The sequence below is a fragment of the Prionailurus bengalensis genome, chromosome C1, assembly GCF_016509475.1.
Source record: "Prionailurus bengalensis isolate Pbe53 chromosome C1, Fcat_Pben_1.1_paternal_pri, whole genome shotgun sequence".
Lineage (NCBI taxonomy): Eukaryota > Metazoa > Chordata > Mammalia > Carnivora > Felidae > Prionailurus > Prionailurus bengalensis.
In genome coordinates, this window is record NC_057345.1 from 4,324,161 (window position 1) to 4,339,110 (window position 14,950).

The 14,950-nt window shown below is 58.4% G+C and overlaps 1 protein-coding gene across 1 annotated transcript; it reads right to left on the bottom strand.

Annotated features, from left to right (window-relative positions):
• Positions 1–159: 159 nt before the first annotated feature.
• Positions 160–12,532, bottom strand: KLHL21 (kelch like family member 21). The gene is made up of 4 exons (XM_043573678.1): positions 11,423–12,532; positions 8,852–9,257; positions 4,724–4,796; positions 160–3,527 (listed from the first exon to the last, which is right to left on the bottom strand). Exons 1-4 carry the CDS (start codon positions 12,441–12,443, stop codon positions 3,234–3,236), a joined length of 1,794 nt encoding a protein of 597 aa, XP_043429613.1. The 5' UTR covers positions 12,444–12,532; the 3' UTR covers positions 160–3,233.
• Positions 12,533–14,950: the final 2,418 nt, after the last annotated feature.

Consider the following 14,950-nt stretch of genomic DNA (forward strand, 5'->3'; position numbering starts at 1 on the left):
GGCCTCAGAAGCTTTGCTCCAAGACCGTTTGCACAAGCCCTGGGCACCCCGGTCTGTCCTCTTCCTCTGTGGGCACGGGGGCAGCCCTCCGCTGCCCCGCCTCGCCTCTGCCTGAAGTCTCCAAGACAGCAGCGGCAGGATGAAGACCAGGACACCGAGTTATAGGAAATAGTTTTATTTCAAAAAGTATACATCGAAGGCATCCTAAAATCTCTCAACAGGATTCTGGACACCTAGGCCTATAGGACAAATAAATAGGCAAATCTGCCCCACCGTCTGGGGTTGGAACTAGATAGCTGGGACACTGAAAGGGGCGTGTCCTTTAGTACATAAGAGTCTCTGAAGTCATATAAATATAGAATACTTTATAGCAAATCAGCATTAAATATGAGTCACTGAATTTTCATAACTTAAACTGTCTCGTAGACTAAAAAGTTCCGTATATCCAAACACAGTTCCACCTCCAGCTGGCCCATCTCTGACCCTGGTCAGTGTATAGACATTCCTAAGGTGGGGGCGGGGGGGTGTCCCCAGGCGAGAGCCCCCACCGGGGGAAGTGGGGAGGGCTGGGCAGGGCAGCAGGTGCTGCCGAAGGGCCGTCCCTGACCGTGGACCCCCGGCTGCGGACTGCAGGAACCCGCTGCTGCTGAGGCTGCTGCTTCCCCTTCCCCGCCCTGGTGCTCCCGACAGAGGATGGGGCCCGGGTGGAGGAGACCCGCGTAGTTCTAGAGAGCGAGTGTGGAGGAGGACGTCACGGGTACACACTGAACCAGCCAACCAACAGCTGCCAGTGGTGTGTCAGCTGGTCACGGTGAAGAACCAAGGGCAGGAACCCAGGACTCAGGGCCCCCTGCCACAAGGGAGCATCTGCAGGGAAGGCCAGGTGAAGGCCAGAGCGGTCGCTAGCCCTCAGCACGGACCAGGCCTGCTGTACGGTCCACAGAGGCTGGTTTTGTCAGAAAAACGTGTTTGCAGCGCCCCGTCCCGACAAAAAAGTGTTACACGATACCTCTCCCTGGAAGTCGCTGACCACGGGAAGTCCTTGACCCTGACAGCGCCCAGCCCCACTGGAGGGAGGTGGGGAGAGCTCCAGCAGCCTTGGCACCTCCTCACCCCACCTTCTCCGGCTGCCAAAGGGACCCTCCACGGAGACAGCCCTCAGGAAGGGCGCCAAAGCCTTCCCCACGAGATCAAGGCCTGCACTCTTGCTCCGGGGAGGGGTGGGGGGGTGGCTGCAGGTGACCTGTCAGCAGGCATCGTGACACCTATCTGCGTGGCCTGTCCCCACACCGAGTGGGCAGGCCGCAGCTGCTGGCGCAGAGCTCCGTGCCTGGTGCACATCAGGGCTCCCTCGGTCCTGTGCAGCGCTGCCCTGCCCTCCCCACTGCCACTGACAGGAGACAAGCCACTGTGGCAGGACACCCTCTACCTACAGGGACCAAAGGGCATGGAAACCCCCCGCGGAGTGAGCCTGCTGGGAAGGCACCAGAGCAGGAGGAGGCAGCACCAGCCCCGAGGAGGGGAGGTCAGACCATCACTGGGGGACAGGGGCAGCAAGTCCCGATCGAGGGGGAACACGCACGCCAGGAGGGGTGAAGGTGGGACCTGGGGCATGAAGGAGTCCCCCGGGGCCCAAGGGATCCCACGGCCAGGCCCGCCTGGCGGGGGAGCCCCAGGCAGGACCACCACCCGGCCGGCTGTCTGGCAGCGCCTGGCGCAGTGGGTGTGCGGGAGTGACCCAGTGAGTGACAGTTGAGGGGATGGGAAGGGCTGGCTGTGGACCGGAGCTGCTCCTGCAACAGGTCTAACCAGACAGTGACGGCATATGGCAGAGAAGGTGGGGGCCCCAGCCAACAGCTCTTTAGGCCTCAAGACTTCCTCCCCCAGAACAACCCTTGCCATCTGGCCAAAGAAAGTGTTTAAGAAAGTGTTGTTTGTGAAGCGACATCTAGAACTTTTCTTCTCCTGCTAAGAACACATCTCCAAGGCGGTTCACTGGGAAAGGCAACTCAACAAACATTTGCTTTCCAGCTTTCTAGTGAGGGAAATGCAAGCATCCTCCTCTTTGGAAGAGAGACACATCCAGCCAAGGGATCCTTGGGGACCTTGAGGAGGCCAGACCACTCACTCCCCAGAGAAAACAGGGAACCGGGGACCCCTGAGCCCCAGTTTCCTGGGAGCTCCTCCCGCCACCCTCCCGGGGATGCCCCAGGCTTGGGAGGAGCGTGGCTGTCCCCCTGCCCTGCAGAGACCTTCAGCAATGGCACCGTAAGAGACTCTTTTCTGGCTGCATCCCTGGCCACCCTACCCTTCTTCTAAGGAAGGGCCAGACTGCATTTACCTTGCAGCCAATCACGGGGGCCACCCCATCCAGGGCTTCCTTTGGAAGCAGCAGGATTCTTTGTTCCTAGGGGAGAGAAGGGCATCCGCAACCATCAGCCTGGCTGGGCTTCAATGAGAAACTCCTAGGGCCTCCCAGGGAGGAGCCACGACCTTGCACCTGCAGGCTTTTGCCCTCTCGTGCATCCACCTGGGACGACGGTCCTGGAGGCCTCCAAGTCAGGTGGCAACACCAGCTGGTGGGGTAGGCGGATGGAGCACCCAGCATTTGCCTCAACCCAGGTTCACTGGAGACAGGATTTACTCAGCACGTCCCTTGGGGCCCACTTCAAGGCCACACTCCCGTCCAGTCACACTGCCCTGCGCCTGTGAGGCACGTTTTGGTGGGACATCCCAGCAGGTGTGAGGAGCCAGGCAGGCAGACCGCCTCCATCCAGGGAGCTGGCCCCTGGGATGTCCAGCACCGGACGTGGAGTTGGGGACCCCACTGCAGCCATCGTCTGCCAGATTCCCGATGGTCCAGGCCAGCAGAGCCCGCGGGCCTAGGAAAGCAGGCCTGGATCACTCTCAGACTCTCGTGGGAGGACTTGTCCCCGCAAGAGGCCGTCCTCTCTGACATGGAAGCAAGTAGGCATAGGCAGAGGCAGCATGAGGGATCACCTGCTAGAGCCAGAGCCCTGTGCTGGCAGGGAGGCAGCTCCCAGCAGCTGTGAGTCCGGCTCTAAATGCAGAGGCTCTCCTGGTGTCACATCCTGAGGCTCACTCGGCGACCCAAGAGCCCAGCTCCACCTGGTGAACCCAACCCGTCCTTGTGCACGAAGGAGGGGCTCACTGCCCCGCCCCCAGACATGCTGTGTTACCTGCACCGAGGCCCTCCCCGGGCCAGGCCAGGGCTAGTGCAGCTCGTCAGGGTTCTGTGGCCGCCGGGGTCGGGCCACATCCATGTCACTGCTGCCACTGTCCAGCTCGAAGCCGCGCCCACCAGAGGGCATCTGGGGCATGAACTGGCGGAAGATGCTGACGCTGCCGTGCCAGAAGGTGGGCTCCGGGAGCCGTCCCACTATGCTCCATGCCCGAGTCTCTGGGTCATAGGCCTCCACCACGTCAGAGAGTTCAAACGTATTGTCGTAACCACCTGAGACGTAGAGCTTCCCTCCAAGGACGGCCAGGCTGCCCCCCACGTGCACCTGCGGGTCAAGGAAGACAGGCAAGTGGAGGCCGGCAGCCAGGCCAGCGCAGAAACCCTACGGCCTCTCTCCATGGAGAAGGTGCCTGGGACCCTCGCCACTTCCTGAAGAAATGAGAGCGGCCCTCTGCACGCTCCCCAGGCCAGGCCAATGCCCTCCTCCACCCCGGCTCCAGAACCAGGGCTGGGGGTGAGGGGTGCGCGCCACACGCCGTGCCTGGTTCCTACAGTGGCCGGGAGGCTGCTGAAGCAGCGACTCTCCCGGTGAGCAGCACCAGCCCTGGGGCGGGCCCGGCTGTCCTCCCATCGTACAGGTGGGAAAGCAGTGCCTCATGTGGCTGACGGTGGCTGAGCCAGGACTTGACTCACATCTGGGCTCTGAACCACACCCCTGGACTTTCTCCTCTTGCCCAAATTTGCTGTAACGTGTAGGTCATCACGGGGAGAAGTCCCATCTGCTAAGTGCAAATGTTAAACTGGGATGTTGTAAGTTGTGACAATTGCCATGCAGAGGTATCATGGGAGCAGGTTTGGGAACTTTAAGGAAGAAAAAAGATGTTGAGGAGATATACAACTACTAGGACTAAGGAGATTGCTCACGTGGCCAAATGCCACCGAGCCTTCCCAGCTCCATCACAGGGTCAGACTCAGCACCTCTCTTCTCGACAAGCAGAGGGGAGACACCCTGATCAGATAGTGGTAGCAGTGTCCTGTTCAGAGCACACAGTAGGCACTCAATAAATAACTGTATTCCCCAGGGTCAATCCCCAAAGACCTTCTGTCTGACTTCATTGCCTCCGCTGTCCCCTTGTTCACTCTGCTCCAGCCACCCTGGACTGTGAGGTTTGTTCTGCGACCATACCAGGCATACTCTGCCCCAGGGCCTTTGCATTTGCTGTCCCTCTGGGGAATATTCTTCTCCCTATGCTCTCTGGCTTATAGCAGGTACTCATCGAATGCTGGTCCGAATGGATGAACTCACTAAACTGTCTAACCCTGGGATTTATTTAAGGTCTCAGTGCCCCTGAAGTACAAACCGAGGGAAAACCCAGCCCTCTATTAAGTGCAATAACACCAGGAAAGGGCTCAGCATGGGCCCTGCCCACCAGGACCATCTCCCAAACACGTCATGACTACACTCTGGCCAGAAAACAGGACCAGCCTGTGCTACCAATGCCGACACAGCCGCATATTTACCTGATTCATAGATGGGATCTTGTCCCACTCGTTCTTTGTGGGATTATATACGTCCACCTCCGCAGAATCATCCCTGTGAATGGGAGGGGGGGAACGTATCAGAGGCAGGAGGAAGCATCCTTGTGTGGAGAGAAGGGCCACACAGGCCCCTCTCCTCTGGGAATGTCTCTGATGTCATTTGGAGTCCACAGGCCAGTGAGCCCTCATCCCTGGTTTGTAGGGGCCACAGGCCCGCACACCTATCCGGCCTGGGCTCTGAGGCCAGAAGCAGACTTTACTTCTCAAACCTGAAGATCAAACACCTTCAGGTTTAACCACCCTACCCCCCCCCCCCCCACACACACGCTGCTCTACACCAGCACGGCCCCCCTGGCTGGCTCCAGATCTGAACTTCCCACATCCCTGCCCACCAGTCTCCTCTCCATCTTCCGACTTGCACTTGTGTGTCTTCTCCTCACAACAGCCTTCCACGGCTGACCAGTCCAGGCCAGCCCTCCTGCCCCCCTGCACTCCCTGACGCGCCCTGACTATTCCTGGGCCCTCCCCACCGCTGTCAGCCCCCCAGTCTCTTCCCGCTCACTGCCGTGTCCTGGGTGCCCAGCAGGATAGGCACAGTCATAGGAAAGAAGGCACGAGCACTGCCCCTCCCTTTGGGGTCAGGGTCTTTCCACCTTGTTTGACACGCTCTGGATCCCTGCAAGGAAAGGCTCAAAGGCACAGCCTTGAAAAGCACAGGCACTAGCCCCAGATGGCAGTGAGAGTAAGGAGTCCGGGGTCAGCAGAAGGGTCAGTCAGTGAACATCTCAGGCCCCCAGAGCCTGCTCTGTACCTACTCCCCAACGTGACTGCTGTAGCGCAAAAGCAGCCACCGATGTTCGGAAACGGGCTGGCTGCATTCCGAAAAGACCTTATTTGTGGACAGAATTTGAATCTCGTGTAACTTTTCATACCACATAATGCGGCTCCTGCTTTGGGTTTTTTTTTTTCCCCCTCCAACAATTTCAAGGTGTAAAAACCTATCTTAGTTCATGGCCCATGTGAGGATGACAGTGCCAGAGGCCGTTGGGCTGCCCTCCCCCAGCACAGACGTATAAACTGTCAGGGCCGCAGCGGTTGAGAGGCTGAGGCCTCCACCCAGTGCCAGGTGCCCCTGCAAACAGCAGCTTGTGGACAGGGGCTGCCCTGACAGGTGGCATTCGAGCAGGGTGCGACGGGGCTTACTAGACACGAGGCTTACTAGGCATGAAATGAGTGACTCTGGGACAAACGTGAAAGTGCATCTGAACCAGACCCCAGGTCTTGCCCACACCACCCCCCTGGAGGTCAATCGGGACGCCTTTCCCCACCCTTCACTATCTCCACGTGGTTGGGGGCTGGGATAGGGCAGAGCTGAGCCCACCCCCCACCCCCAGCCTCCCATGGCTTAGCTGAACCCACACAAAGGCTAACACGGGGTGTGGGGGGCACCCCGATGCTTCCAGCTGCGGGGGCTTAGCACCTGACAAGAGACCCCGACATGGATGAGGAAAGCACAGGGGGCCTTCTGTGGACAGGCTGGCCTTTTCGCACGTCTTATTCTAGGACCACAGGGCGGGGAGGACATTCTCAAAGGCGCTCAACTTGGAACGGACTCTGAGGGGCTGAAGCCAAGGTTCTGGCACTCTTGAGAGAAGTATTTATAGCTGTCTCCACCCCCTCTCTGAAGACATCTACCTTGACTTGGGGGAGGGGGAGCTGGGCGAAGGGTCAGATGATGTTTTATAACAGGACCAGGAGCTGGCCGAGATTCCAGGGCTTTCTCTAAGCACTCCGGAGGTTTCCTGGCATACAATGATGTGCTACCTCTGCCCTGCATGTGCTCACCAAGAAAGCCTGGGAAGGAGCCTCTAGTCTGGGGGAGCAGAGTGGAGGGAGCAGACAAAGGCCAGGGCAGTTGAGGACGCAAGAGAAGGGCTGAGAAGCCAAGTGCATATGTCCTCTGAGGCTCCTAAGAGGGGACAGAGGAAACCACAGTACAGCTCTTACTCTTCCCTCCTGATCCCACAGCTTCAGACAGGCTCTAGGCCAGGAAGGGAGGAACTGGGACACACACCTACAAGTGCACATGAATGTACACACACACACACACACACAGGCTGTGCACAGCAGACAGGAGCTCCTACTTCCCTGAATGACTGCTGGCCCATCAGGAGGGGATATTTGGCTGTGGCAAGTCAAGACACACAGATGCATGGTGACTCCCTGGCCACTCCATGTCTGCCCCATGCTCCCAAGGCCACAGCCTGGCCCAGGGAGACCACGATATAGCAACACCGCACTGGGCCCTGGGCTGGATATCCTGGACTCAAACCCCGTGCCGTCCCATAAATTCCTTACCCCTCTAAGCCTCTGCTGCCGTCTATGAATTAGGGATGACAGTGGTGCCCATCTCGAGAGTCACACAGTCATAGAGATGGACTCCTGCCCAGGAGGCAGACCACACCCAGCTCGGGGGCCCTGACGCATGCTAACTATCGTCCTCATCATTCCCCCCCAGACAGCTTTAGGGCCGGCTCCCTGCTAGGAGTGGTCCCTGGTCCCGAGTGGCTGTGGGATCCTTAGATCCCAGGGCCGTGGGCCCTTCCTGTGCAGCTCAGGCGGGAAAGGCATAGATGGGACCTGCAGAGACATGTGCTGAATGCCCAAGTATTGCTTTAAACAGAGAGGGTGCGGGGCGCCTGGGTGGCTCAGTCGGTTGGGCGACCGACTTCGGCTCAGGTCACGATCTCGCGGTCCGTGAGTTCGAGCCCCGCGTCGGGCTCTGGGCTGACAGCTTAGAGCCTGGAGCCTGTTTCGGATTCTGTGTCTCCCTCTCTCTGACCCTCCCCCGTTCATGCTCTGTCTCTCTCTGTCCCAAAAATAAATAAACGTTAAAAAAAAAAAATTTTTTTAAACAGAGAGGGTGGGGCCCCCCAGGTGGCTTAGTTGGTTAAGCATCCAACTTCAGCTCAGGTTACGATCTCACGGTCTGTGAGTTCGAACCCCACGTTGGGCTCTGCTGACAGCTCAGAGCCTGGAGCCTGCTTCCAATTCTGTGTGTCCCTCGCTCTCTGCCCCTCCCCCTACTCACACACTCTCTCTCAAAAACAAGTAAACATTAAAAATAATAAATAAGGGGGGTGGAGCTGATCCCCCCACCCCTGGCTCTTGCACCCGGCGGCAGGGTGAAGACATACTGCTGGGTGAGCAAAGGGTCCCTCTGACAAAGCAACACTTCCCCAAAGACCCAAAGTCTCCAAAAAGCCCTCCCCTAGTCTTTTTTTTTTTTTTAATGTTTATTTATTTTGAGAGTGCAATCAGGAGATGGGCAGAGAGAGAGGGAGACAGAGAATCCCAAGCAGGCTCCACGCTGTCAGCGCAGAGCCCGATGTGGGGCTTGATTGGGACCTGAGCCAAAACCAAGAGTCGGACGCCCAACCGCCTGAGCCACCCACATGCCCCTCCTCTAGTCTTCTTAAGATGCAAAACCCCCCTTACGTAGGACAGATTCCTTTCTTTCCTTTTTTTTTAATTTTTTTTTTTTCAAAGTTTATTTATTTTTGGGACAGAGAGAGACAGAGCATGAACGGGGGAGGGGCAGAAAGAGAGGGAGACACAGAATCAGAAACAGGCTCCAGGCTCTGAGCCATCAACCCAGAGCCCGACGCGGGGCTCAAACTCACGGACCGCGAGATCGTGACCTGGCTGAAGTTGGACGCTTAACCGACTGCGCCACCCAGGCGCCCCAGGACAGATTCCTTTCTTAATAAATGCCACATGGGAACCACCAGGGTCTATACAGCGGGATCCTCAGGGTGGAGGACAGACAAAGCAACATGTGGTTTAGCTTCTAGAGTCTCAGACAGCTCTCTAAAAGGCCCTAACTCCACTCAATCAATAATCCAAGGATCTAACTCCATCAGTCAGGATCCCTTGATCAAGAAAACCTAGAAGCCCACAGAAACTGTTCTAACAGGTGAGAAAGACCTAGCCTTGGCTGCCAGCTTGGCCTGCCTCCTCATCTGTGAAATGGGAGCACAGTGATGATGCGCTTTAGCACGGGGCCTGGTAAGAAAGGCTGCGGAGGGGCCTCGGCTTCAGGATACTCACCTGATGAAGTACATAAGTCCGTTCAGAGTCACCGTCTTGGGGGCAAAGGACCAGGGCGGGAGCGGGCCACAGTCCACCAGCGACCACAGGTCCGTGTCCGGGTGGTAGCACTGCATCACCATGGTCTCCTTGCCGGCCAGCGAGCCGATGGCGTAGAGGCGGCCGCGGCAGGCGGTGGTGGAGCAGTTGTCCATGGGGTAGGTCATGGGCTGCAGGGCCTCCCAGGAGTCGGTGGTGTGGTCGTAGCGCTCCGTGCTGTCCGCGGCCACCACGTACAGCAGCCCGTCGAGCACGGAGGAGCTGTGGTACTCACGGGCCTTCAGCATGGGCGCCACCTCCGTCCACTCGTTCACGCTGGAATTGTACCTCCACACGCAGTCATAGAGCCGGGAGCCGTCAGACCCACCTGCCAGGACGTGCATCGCACAGGTCAGCCCGTGCGGACTCGGGGGTGAGGCACCCACGCGGGCCTCGATGAACTTCCCAGAGGGAGCCTCCCAGGGCAGGAAGTAGCCTCACTGGGTTTCAGCGTCAACACATGGGTTCTCTCACCAAAGCCCTGGCTAGAGGGGCTCCATGCGGGGGGGGGGGGAGGGGGGGGGCTGAGGCAGTGCAGGTGCCGCCCAGGGGTGTAAGAGCTTCCTGCCACAAGAACACCGCCAGTCCGTATGGGTCAAACAAGGGCCCTGGAGCCAGAATTCTAAGTAAACAGCAATCGCGGTCTGGACCCCCACAAACACTGTCCAACACCCCAACTGCACCAGGGCCTGGGTCTCAGAGCCAAAACTTCTGGGGGGCCACAAAGCATGTGGCAGGGCACACACGGCCTTGTTTGTGGAATTCTGGCCTTTCTGGGCAGCCGCAAACAAGGCAGGGCGAGCACAACCCGATAGGAAATCTACCTCACACTGCAAGCAAGAGCCCAGCACGAAAAGAAACTCTACGGGGGGAATCCTGGGGATCCAGTTCTTGATTTAGGCACAAGTTACCGACATGTGCCTCGTCCAGGGGAAAAAAAAAAAAAAAATCAATCAAGTGCTTTCCATATTTCTTTCAAAAAAAGAGCCAACCACTCACTGCCCCCCGGGGTGCTGGCTGTAATCATAAGTTAAACCCAGCACATTAGAATTCCCACAGCCTGAAGGGATCCCCAGAATCCAGGGGCGGGGTCACATCCCCCCTCCCCAGAGCTGGCGCCACAGGGCAAAGCACGCATGACATCCTGTCTCACAGCCTTGAGCTTTTTAAAACACAAAGCTCTTACAAAGCGCACTCTGCCTGCTTTCTTCCTCCTAAAGGATAACTGCGTCCAAGGCAGCTGAAACCAGCTTTCTTGCCCCTGTGAAATTCCCTCCAGGCAGCTGTATGGAATGACCCAGCCACCTGTCTAACCCCGAAGGATTAGCTGCTCAACTGAGACATTTATGGAAGGGTGTACAAAGTTGGGGCGAGTCTAACCAGTTCTGGGAGGGAGTGCACTGGCCAGACTTTCATGTGTTGGGAGGGCACACAGTTCCCAAACACAGGGCCAACCAACCCCAAACTGGAAAGCGACCAATTCCAGCATATTCCAGCAAACGCTGGAACAGAGCAGCAGGCCAAGAGCTGAGCACATCCTTAACCCAAGATTTCTCCACTCGCCAACTGGTGGTGTGTGTGGGGCTGGGGGGTGGGAACACCAGAGCTCAGAGCTGGCGTTCTCCTGAAGGTGCCATGAGGGGCACAGCCTCAGTTCACTGATAACAGCCTTCCGCAGGGCCCAGGGCTGCTTGCCGAGAGAGTTGGGTTCTTTCCTTATATAGCTGTCACTGAGACCGCCCCTCCTCACCCCAGGGAAGGAGGTAGCCCCATGTCTGAACTGGGATTTATCTTTAATGAAAAATGTGGGAGATGCCCAGGACCGGGGCAGGATGGGACCCGCCCAGCATGACTCGGCAGTGTTTTGGGGTTTGAGCCAAGTAACTGGAAGAAAACCTCTTAGCATGTGACCATGTTTACAGTCGCTGACTAGGGAGCAGCCTAAACACCATGTGACCCCCCCAGTGACGAGCCTAGGTGCAAGCTTGAGGAAACCCTGTCACTGGTGACAAAATGAGCGTGTCAAGGGGCCTGTGGGGCTCAGCTGTGTGGGGGAAATCCCCAGGACGGGAAATGGGTGTCTCATCGAGCGCCAGTCCCCCGCCTGTCCCTGGATTCCTTAGGGAGAAGAAGAAAGCGCCCATTGTGCGGGGTGAATGCCCCAGTATCCTCTAACCAAATGGGGGTGGGGGCACCTCCCGGGCAAGGAGTGGGCTCATCTGTCATCTAGGCTGCCTACACTTCCCACCCCCCCCCCAACATCGGGGAACACAGAGACCACAAGGAGCTGCTTGTCGCAGCTCACACAACGGACTTCCAGGTCGAAAGCACCAGCTCTCGAAGCGTCCCCACTGGCCAAGAAGGGGCGGGGGAAGGGAAGGGGCGCTCGCACTGTGGGGCGGTTCTAGGATTCCAGGTTCGGAAAACGCACTCTCCCAAGGCCGCAGGAGACTAACACCCGGGGCCCTCCCGGCCGGTCCCCGGTCCCCTCACCCGTCACGTAGATGTCGTTGCCCAGCGCCACGATGCTGTAGCCCCCGCCCAGGTGGTCGGGGAACTCGGCCAGGTAGCGCCACTGGCCCGTCTGTGGGTTGTAGCAGTCGACGGTGACCAGCTCGTCGCAGTCCTGGTCGCAGCCACCCACGAGCACGAGGATCTCGGCGAGGCCGGTGGAGGGGCGCGGGCGCATGCGGGGGCAGGGCCCGCGGTCGTGGCGGTCGTAGCGCGCCGCCTGGAAGTCGCGCGCCTCGCGCAGCAGGCGCAGGCAGGGCGGGCAGCGCGCCACCAGCGGCTCGGCCTCGACGTGCGCCAGCAGGTAGAAGCGGCGCACGAAGGGCAGGCGCACCGCCTCCAGCAGCTGCGGCCAGTGCGCGGCGCGGCGCGGCGGGTCCGCGCGCACCCAGCGCAGCGCCAGCTGGTAGGCGGCCTCCTCCTTGGGCACGCACAGCCCGTCGTCGCGCAGGTAGCGCAGCAGGCGCGCCAGCGGCAGGCGCTCCAGCTGCTCGGGGCCCAGCTCGCCCACGTGGCGCAGGATGAAGCGCTGCGCCGCGCTCGCCAGCCCCGCGCAACTGAAGGCCTCGGCGAAGTCCTGCATGTCCAGGCAGTTGGCCAGGTCGAGCTGCTGCTGCAGGAAGGCGCCGCACGCCTCCTTCACGGCCGGGAACTGCAGCAGGTCGGCGGCCCGCAGCAGCGGCTCGGCGTTGTCGCCGCTCACCGCCACGCGGCCCGTGTAGCTGAAGTCGAGCAGCAGCTGCAGCATGTCGGGCGGCACGCCGTGCAGTCGCACCCGCTCGGCGCGGCTCTCGCGCAGCTGCCCGGCGAACATGGCGCGGAAGTAGGGGCTGGCGGCCGCCAGCACGGCGCGGTGCGCGGGGAAGTCGCGCCCGCCCGCCGCCTCCAGCGTCACGTCCAGGAACTTGCGCTCGGCGCGGAGCTGGCTCAGGCCGCGCAGCAGGCTCAGCGCGTGCGCGGGGTCCGAGAAGGGCAGCACGGCCAGGGGCGCCGGCCGCTCCATGGCGCCGTCGTTGGGGTAACTAGGGCGCGCCGCGGCCGGGGCCAGCGGGAGGAACGCCGCGCGTCCCGCGCCGCCGCTATAAGTACCGCCGGGCGCCGCGGCCTCGGGGGCGGGCCGGGAGGGGCGGGCCGTCGCTGGCCCCGCCTACTTAACCCCTCCGAGCCCGGCGCCGCCGCCCGCCCCATGCGCCCGAGGCTGAGTCACTACCGCCCGCCCGCGCCCTTACGGGGCTTCCCGCGGCCCCCCGCCCGAGCCGGGCCCGCCGGGCGACGTGTGTCCTCTCCGTCCGGGGTCGGGGGCCTCCAGGGCCCGCCCACGAGGCACCGGGCCGGGCTGCGGGGCCGAAGCCGGCGGGGGCGAGCTCGGCGCCCGGAACCCGAGCCACCCCTTTCGCGCCAGACTTCCCTACCCAGTCGGCGGCCTCTGAGCCCCTGGGCGGCTCGCTACAGTACCTTTTTCTTGTTTTGTTTTTATTTTGTTTTGAATTCCACTAGTTCCGAGGGTTGCTAGTTAACCTTATTGCCGGGCAGATCTCAAAAGACAGGATTTTTACAATTCAGGACTAAGGCTTGAACAAGTATAAGCTTTTTAGGTGACGTTTTTTTCTTGGCGCACTTGTAAGTGACACGGGGCCAGACGCCAAGAATCTGCTCCACTGTGTTCCTGCAGGAGTTTCAAACTTGACTAACTCGGTCATTAACTTTCGTCAGCGTACAAGGCGCACTTCTGGTTGCCGATTCATAGAGACTCAGGCTCCAGAGCTGCCTTCTGAGGGCGCAGGCCCGCGCGGGCTCGACCCCCAGGCTCCTCGCCCCCTCTCCTGGAAACGGACGTGGGGAAGGCAGAAAACTTGAGGGTAGGAGACCGCCGTGAGAATGCAGAAGAACGTGCTATTCGGTTGAACAAAAGGCTCAAGTACCAGAAAATTATAATAATATAAATAATGTAAATAATTCCGGCGAAAGCAGCAGTTTTTCCCATTCCAGGAGAGGGGACGCTAGGGGCCTGGGGACACTGCCTTCAGCTCAAGGTCAGACAGGGGACTGCCTGAAAAACCAGGGATGTGGGCGTTCAGGAACGTCACAGTCACTTGTGGGGTGACTGTGAAGAAAGGAATCTTCCTTATTGTGGTTCCCGTGAATACAATACCAGGACTCCACTTTCAACGTAACTAGGTGAAAAAAATTCCCTCCCTTGGAAGCCATGTTTTTTCTTTAGCAGACGCTTTGCTCGGTTTTAGACAAGACTCCAGTCCTTTCGCTTCTCAGAAGAAACCTGGGTTTTTGTTATTTAGTAGCCCCCACCCATGCCCTGTGGGCCTCGCAGAAACATTCCTGGTGAACGCCTCACCCACGCGCCCACGTGTGTCCCAGGGCGGGCCAGGCACCCGGGGGTTGCTGTCATTTCTTGGTTCCAGCTGAGTGGGCACAACCTTTGGAGAAGACATCTTGTTTTTCCTCCATCTCTGAAATGCGAACTGCAGGCTTTCTCTTGTGCTTTGAATCTCACCATCTTGCCATGAGAATGTGTCTGGTCCAAATTTCAGCACGGGAAGCACAGGCCTGAGTGAAAAAAAACATTCAGGTACCCAGGCGGCTGCGTGTTGCCCATAGATGGACTGTTCACACAGCTATTAACGGCAGCGGCAGCATTCCTGGGCCCAGGAGCCCGGCCAATAGCTTACTTGCACAGGCTTTGTGACAAGAGAGTCTGAGTAGCCAGGAAGTGGGATGTTTGTAGGGAAAAGTACTACACTCCCTCTGGGTCAGAACTTGTCCACCTTGCAGAAAGCAAAGCTTTCATAAATCAAATAACGTTGCTCTGGTGAAGGACGGAGTCCAGTTTTGTGTACTTAAACAAATCAGCCTTACTGTGAAGTCCTGAAGAAATAATGATGCATGTATTTATTGGAATAAGATATTCGTGCTACAGTGTCGAGCAAAAAATCCGATTACCCGTAGTATGGCCCAGTTTGTTGTCTGTGTTCATATGCCCACAAAGCAATTGTGAAGGTAACACATTCTGAGGTGGCGAGGTTTCATTGTTTGTGCTTGCCTGTGTTTTTCTCTTTCTGGACTAGATAGACATACTCTGTTTGGTGAGATAATAGTTGAAAATACAATTAAGAATTCAGTTCTTGAGAAAAAAAGGTATATTATCAATATCCTGGACCTAAAAGGGGAGCGTTCGAAGCCATGTGTACATATCTAAGGCAACATAGGAATGTGGTTAGAAAATAAAGGAACAGATTTAGACCCATCAGCTGTGTTTGGAAATTTGAATCGCCCACTAACCCAGGCATGCTATCTAGTTCCTTTTCTCACTCATCTGATCAACCATAAGAGTTCAAGATGGGGGGGGGGGGGGCACCTGGGTGGTTCAGTTGGTTAATAGACTCTGTTTTGGCTCAGGTCATGATCCCAAGGTTGTGGGATGGAGCCCCGTGTTGGGCTCCACGCTGAGTGTGGAAACTGCTTCACAATCTCTTTCTGCCCCTCTCCCCTGCT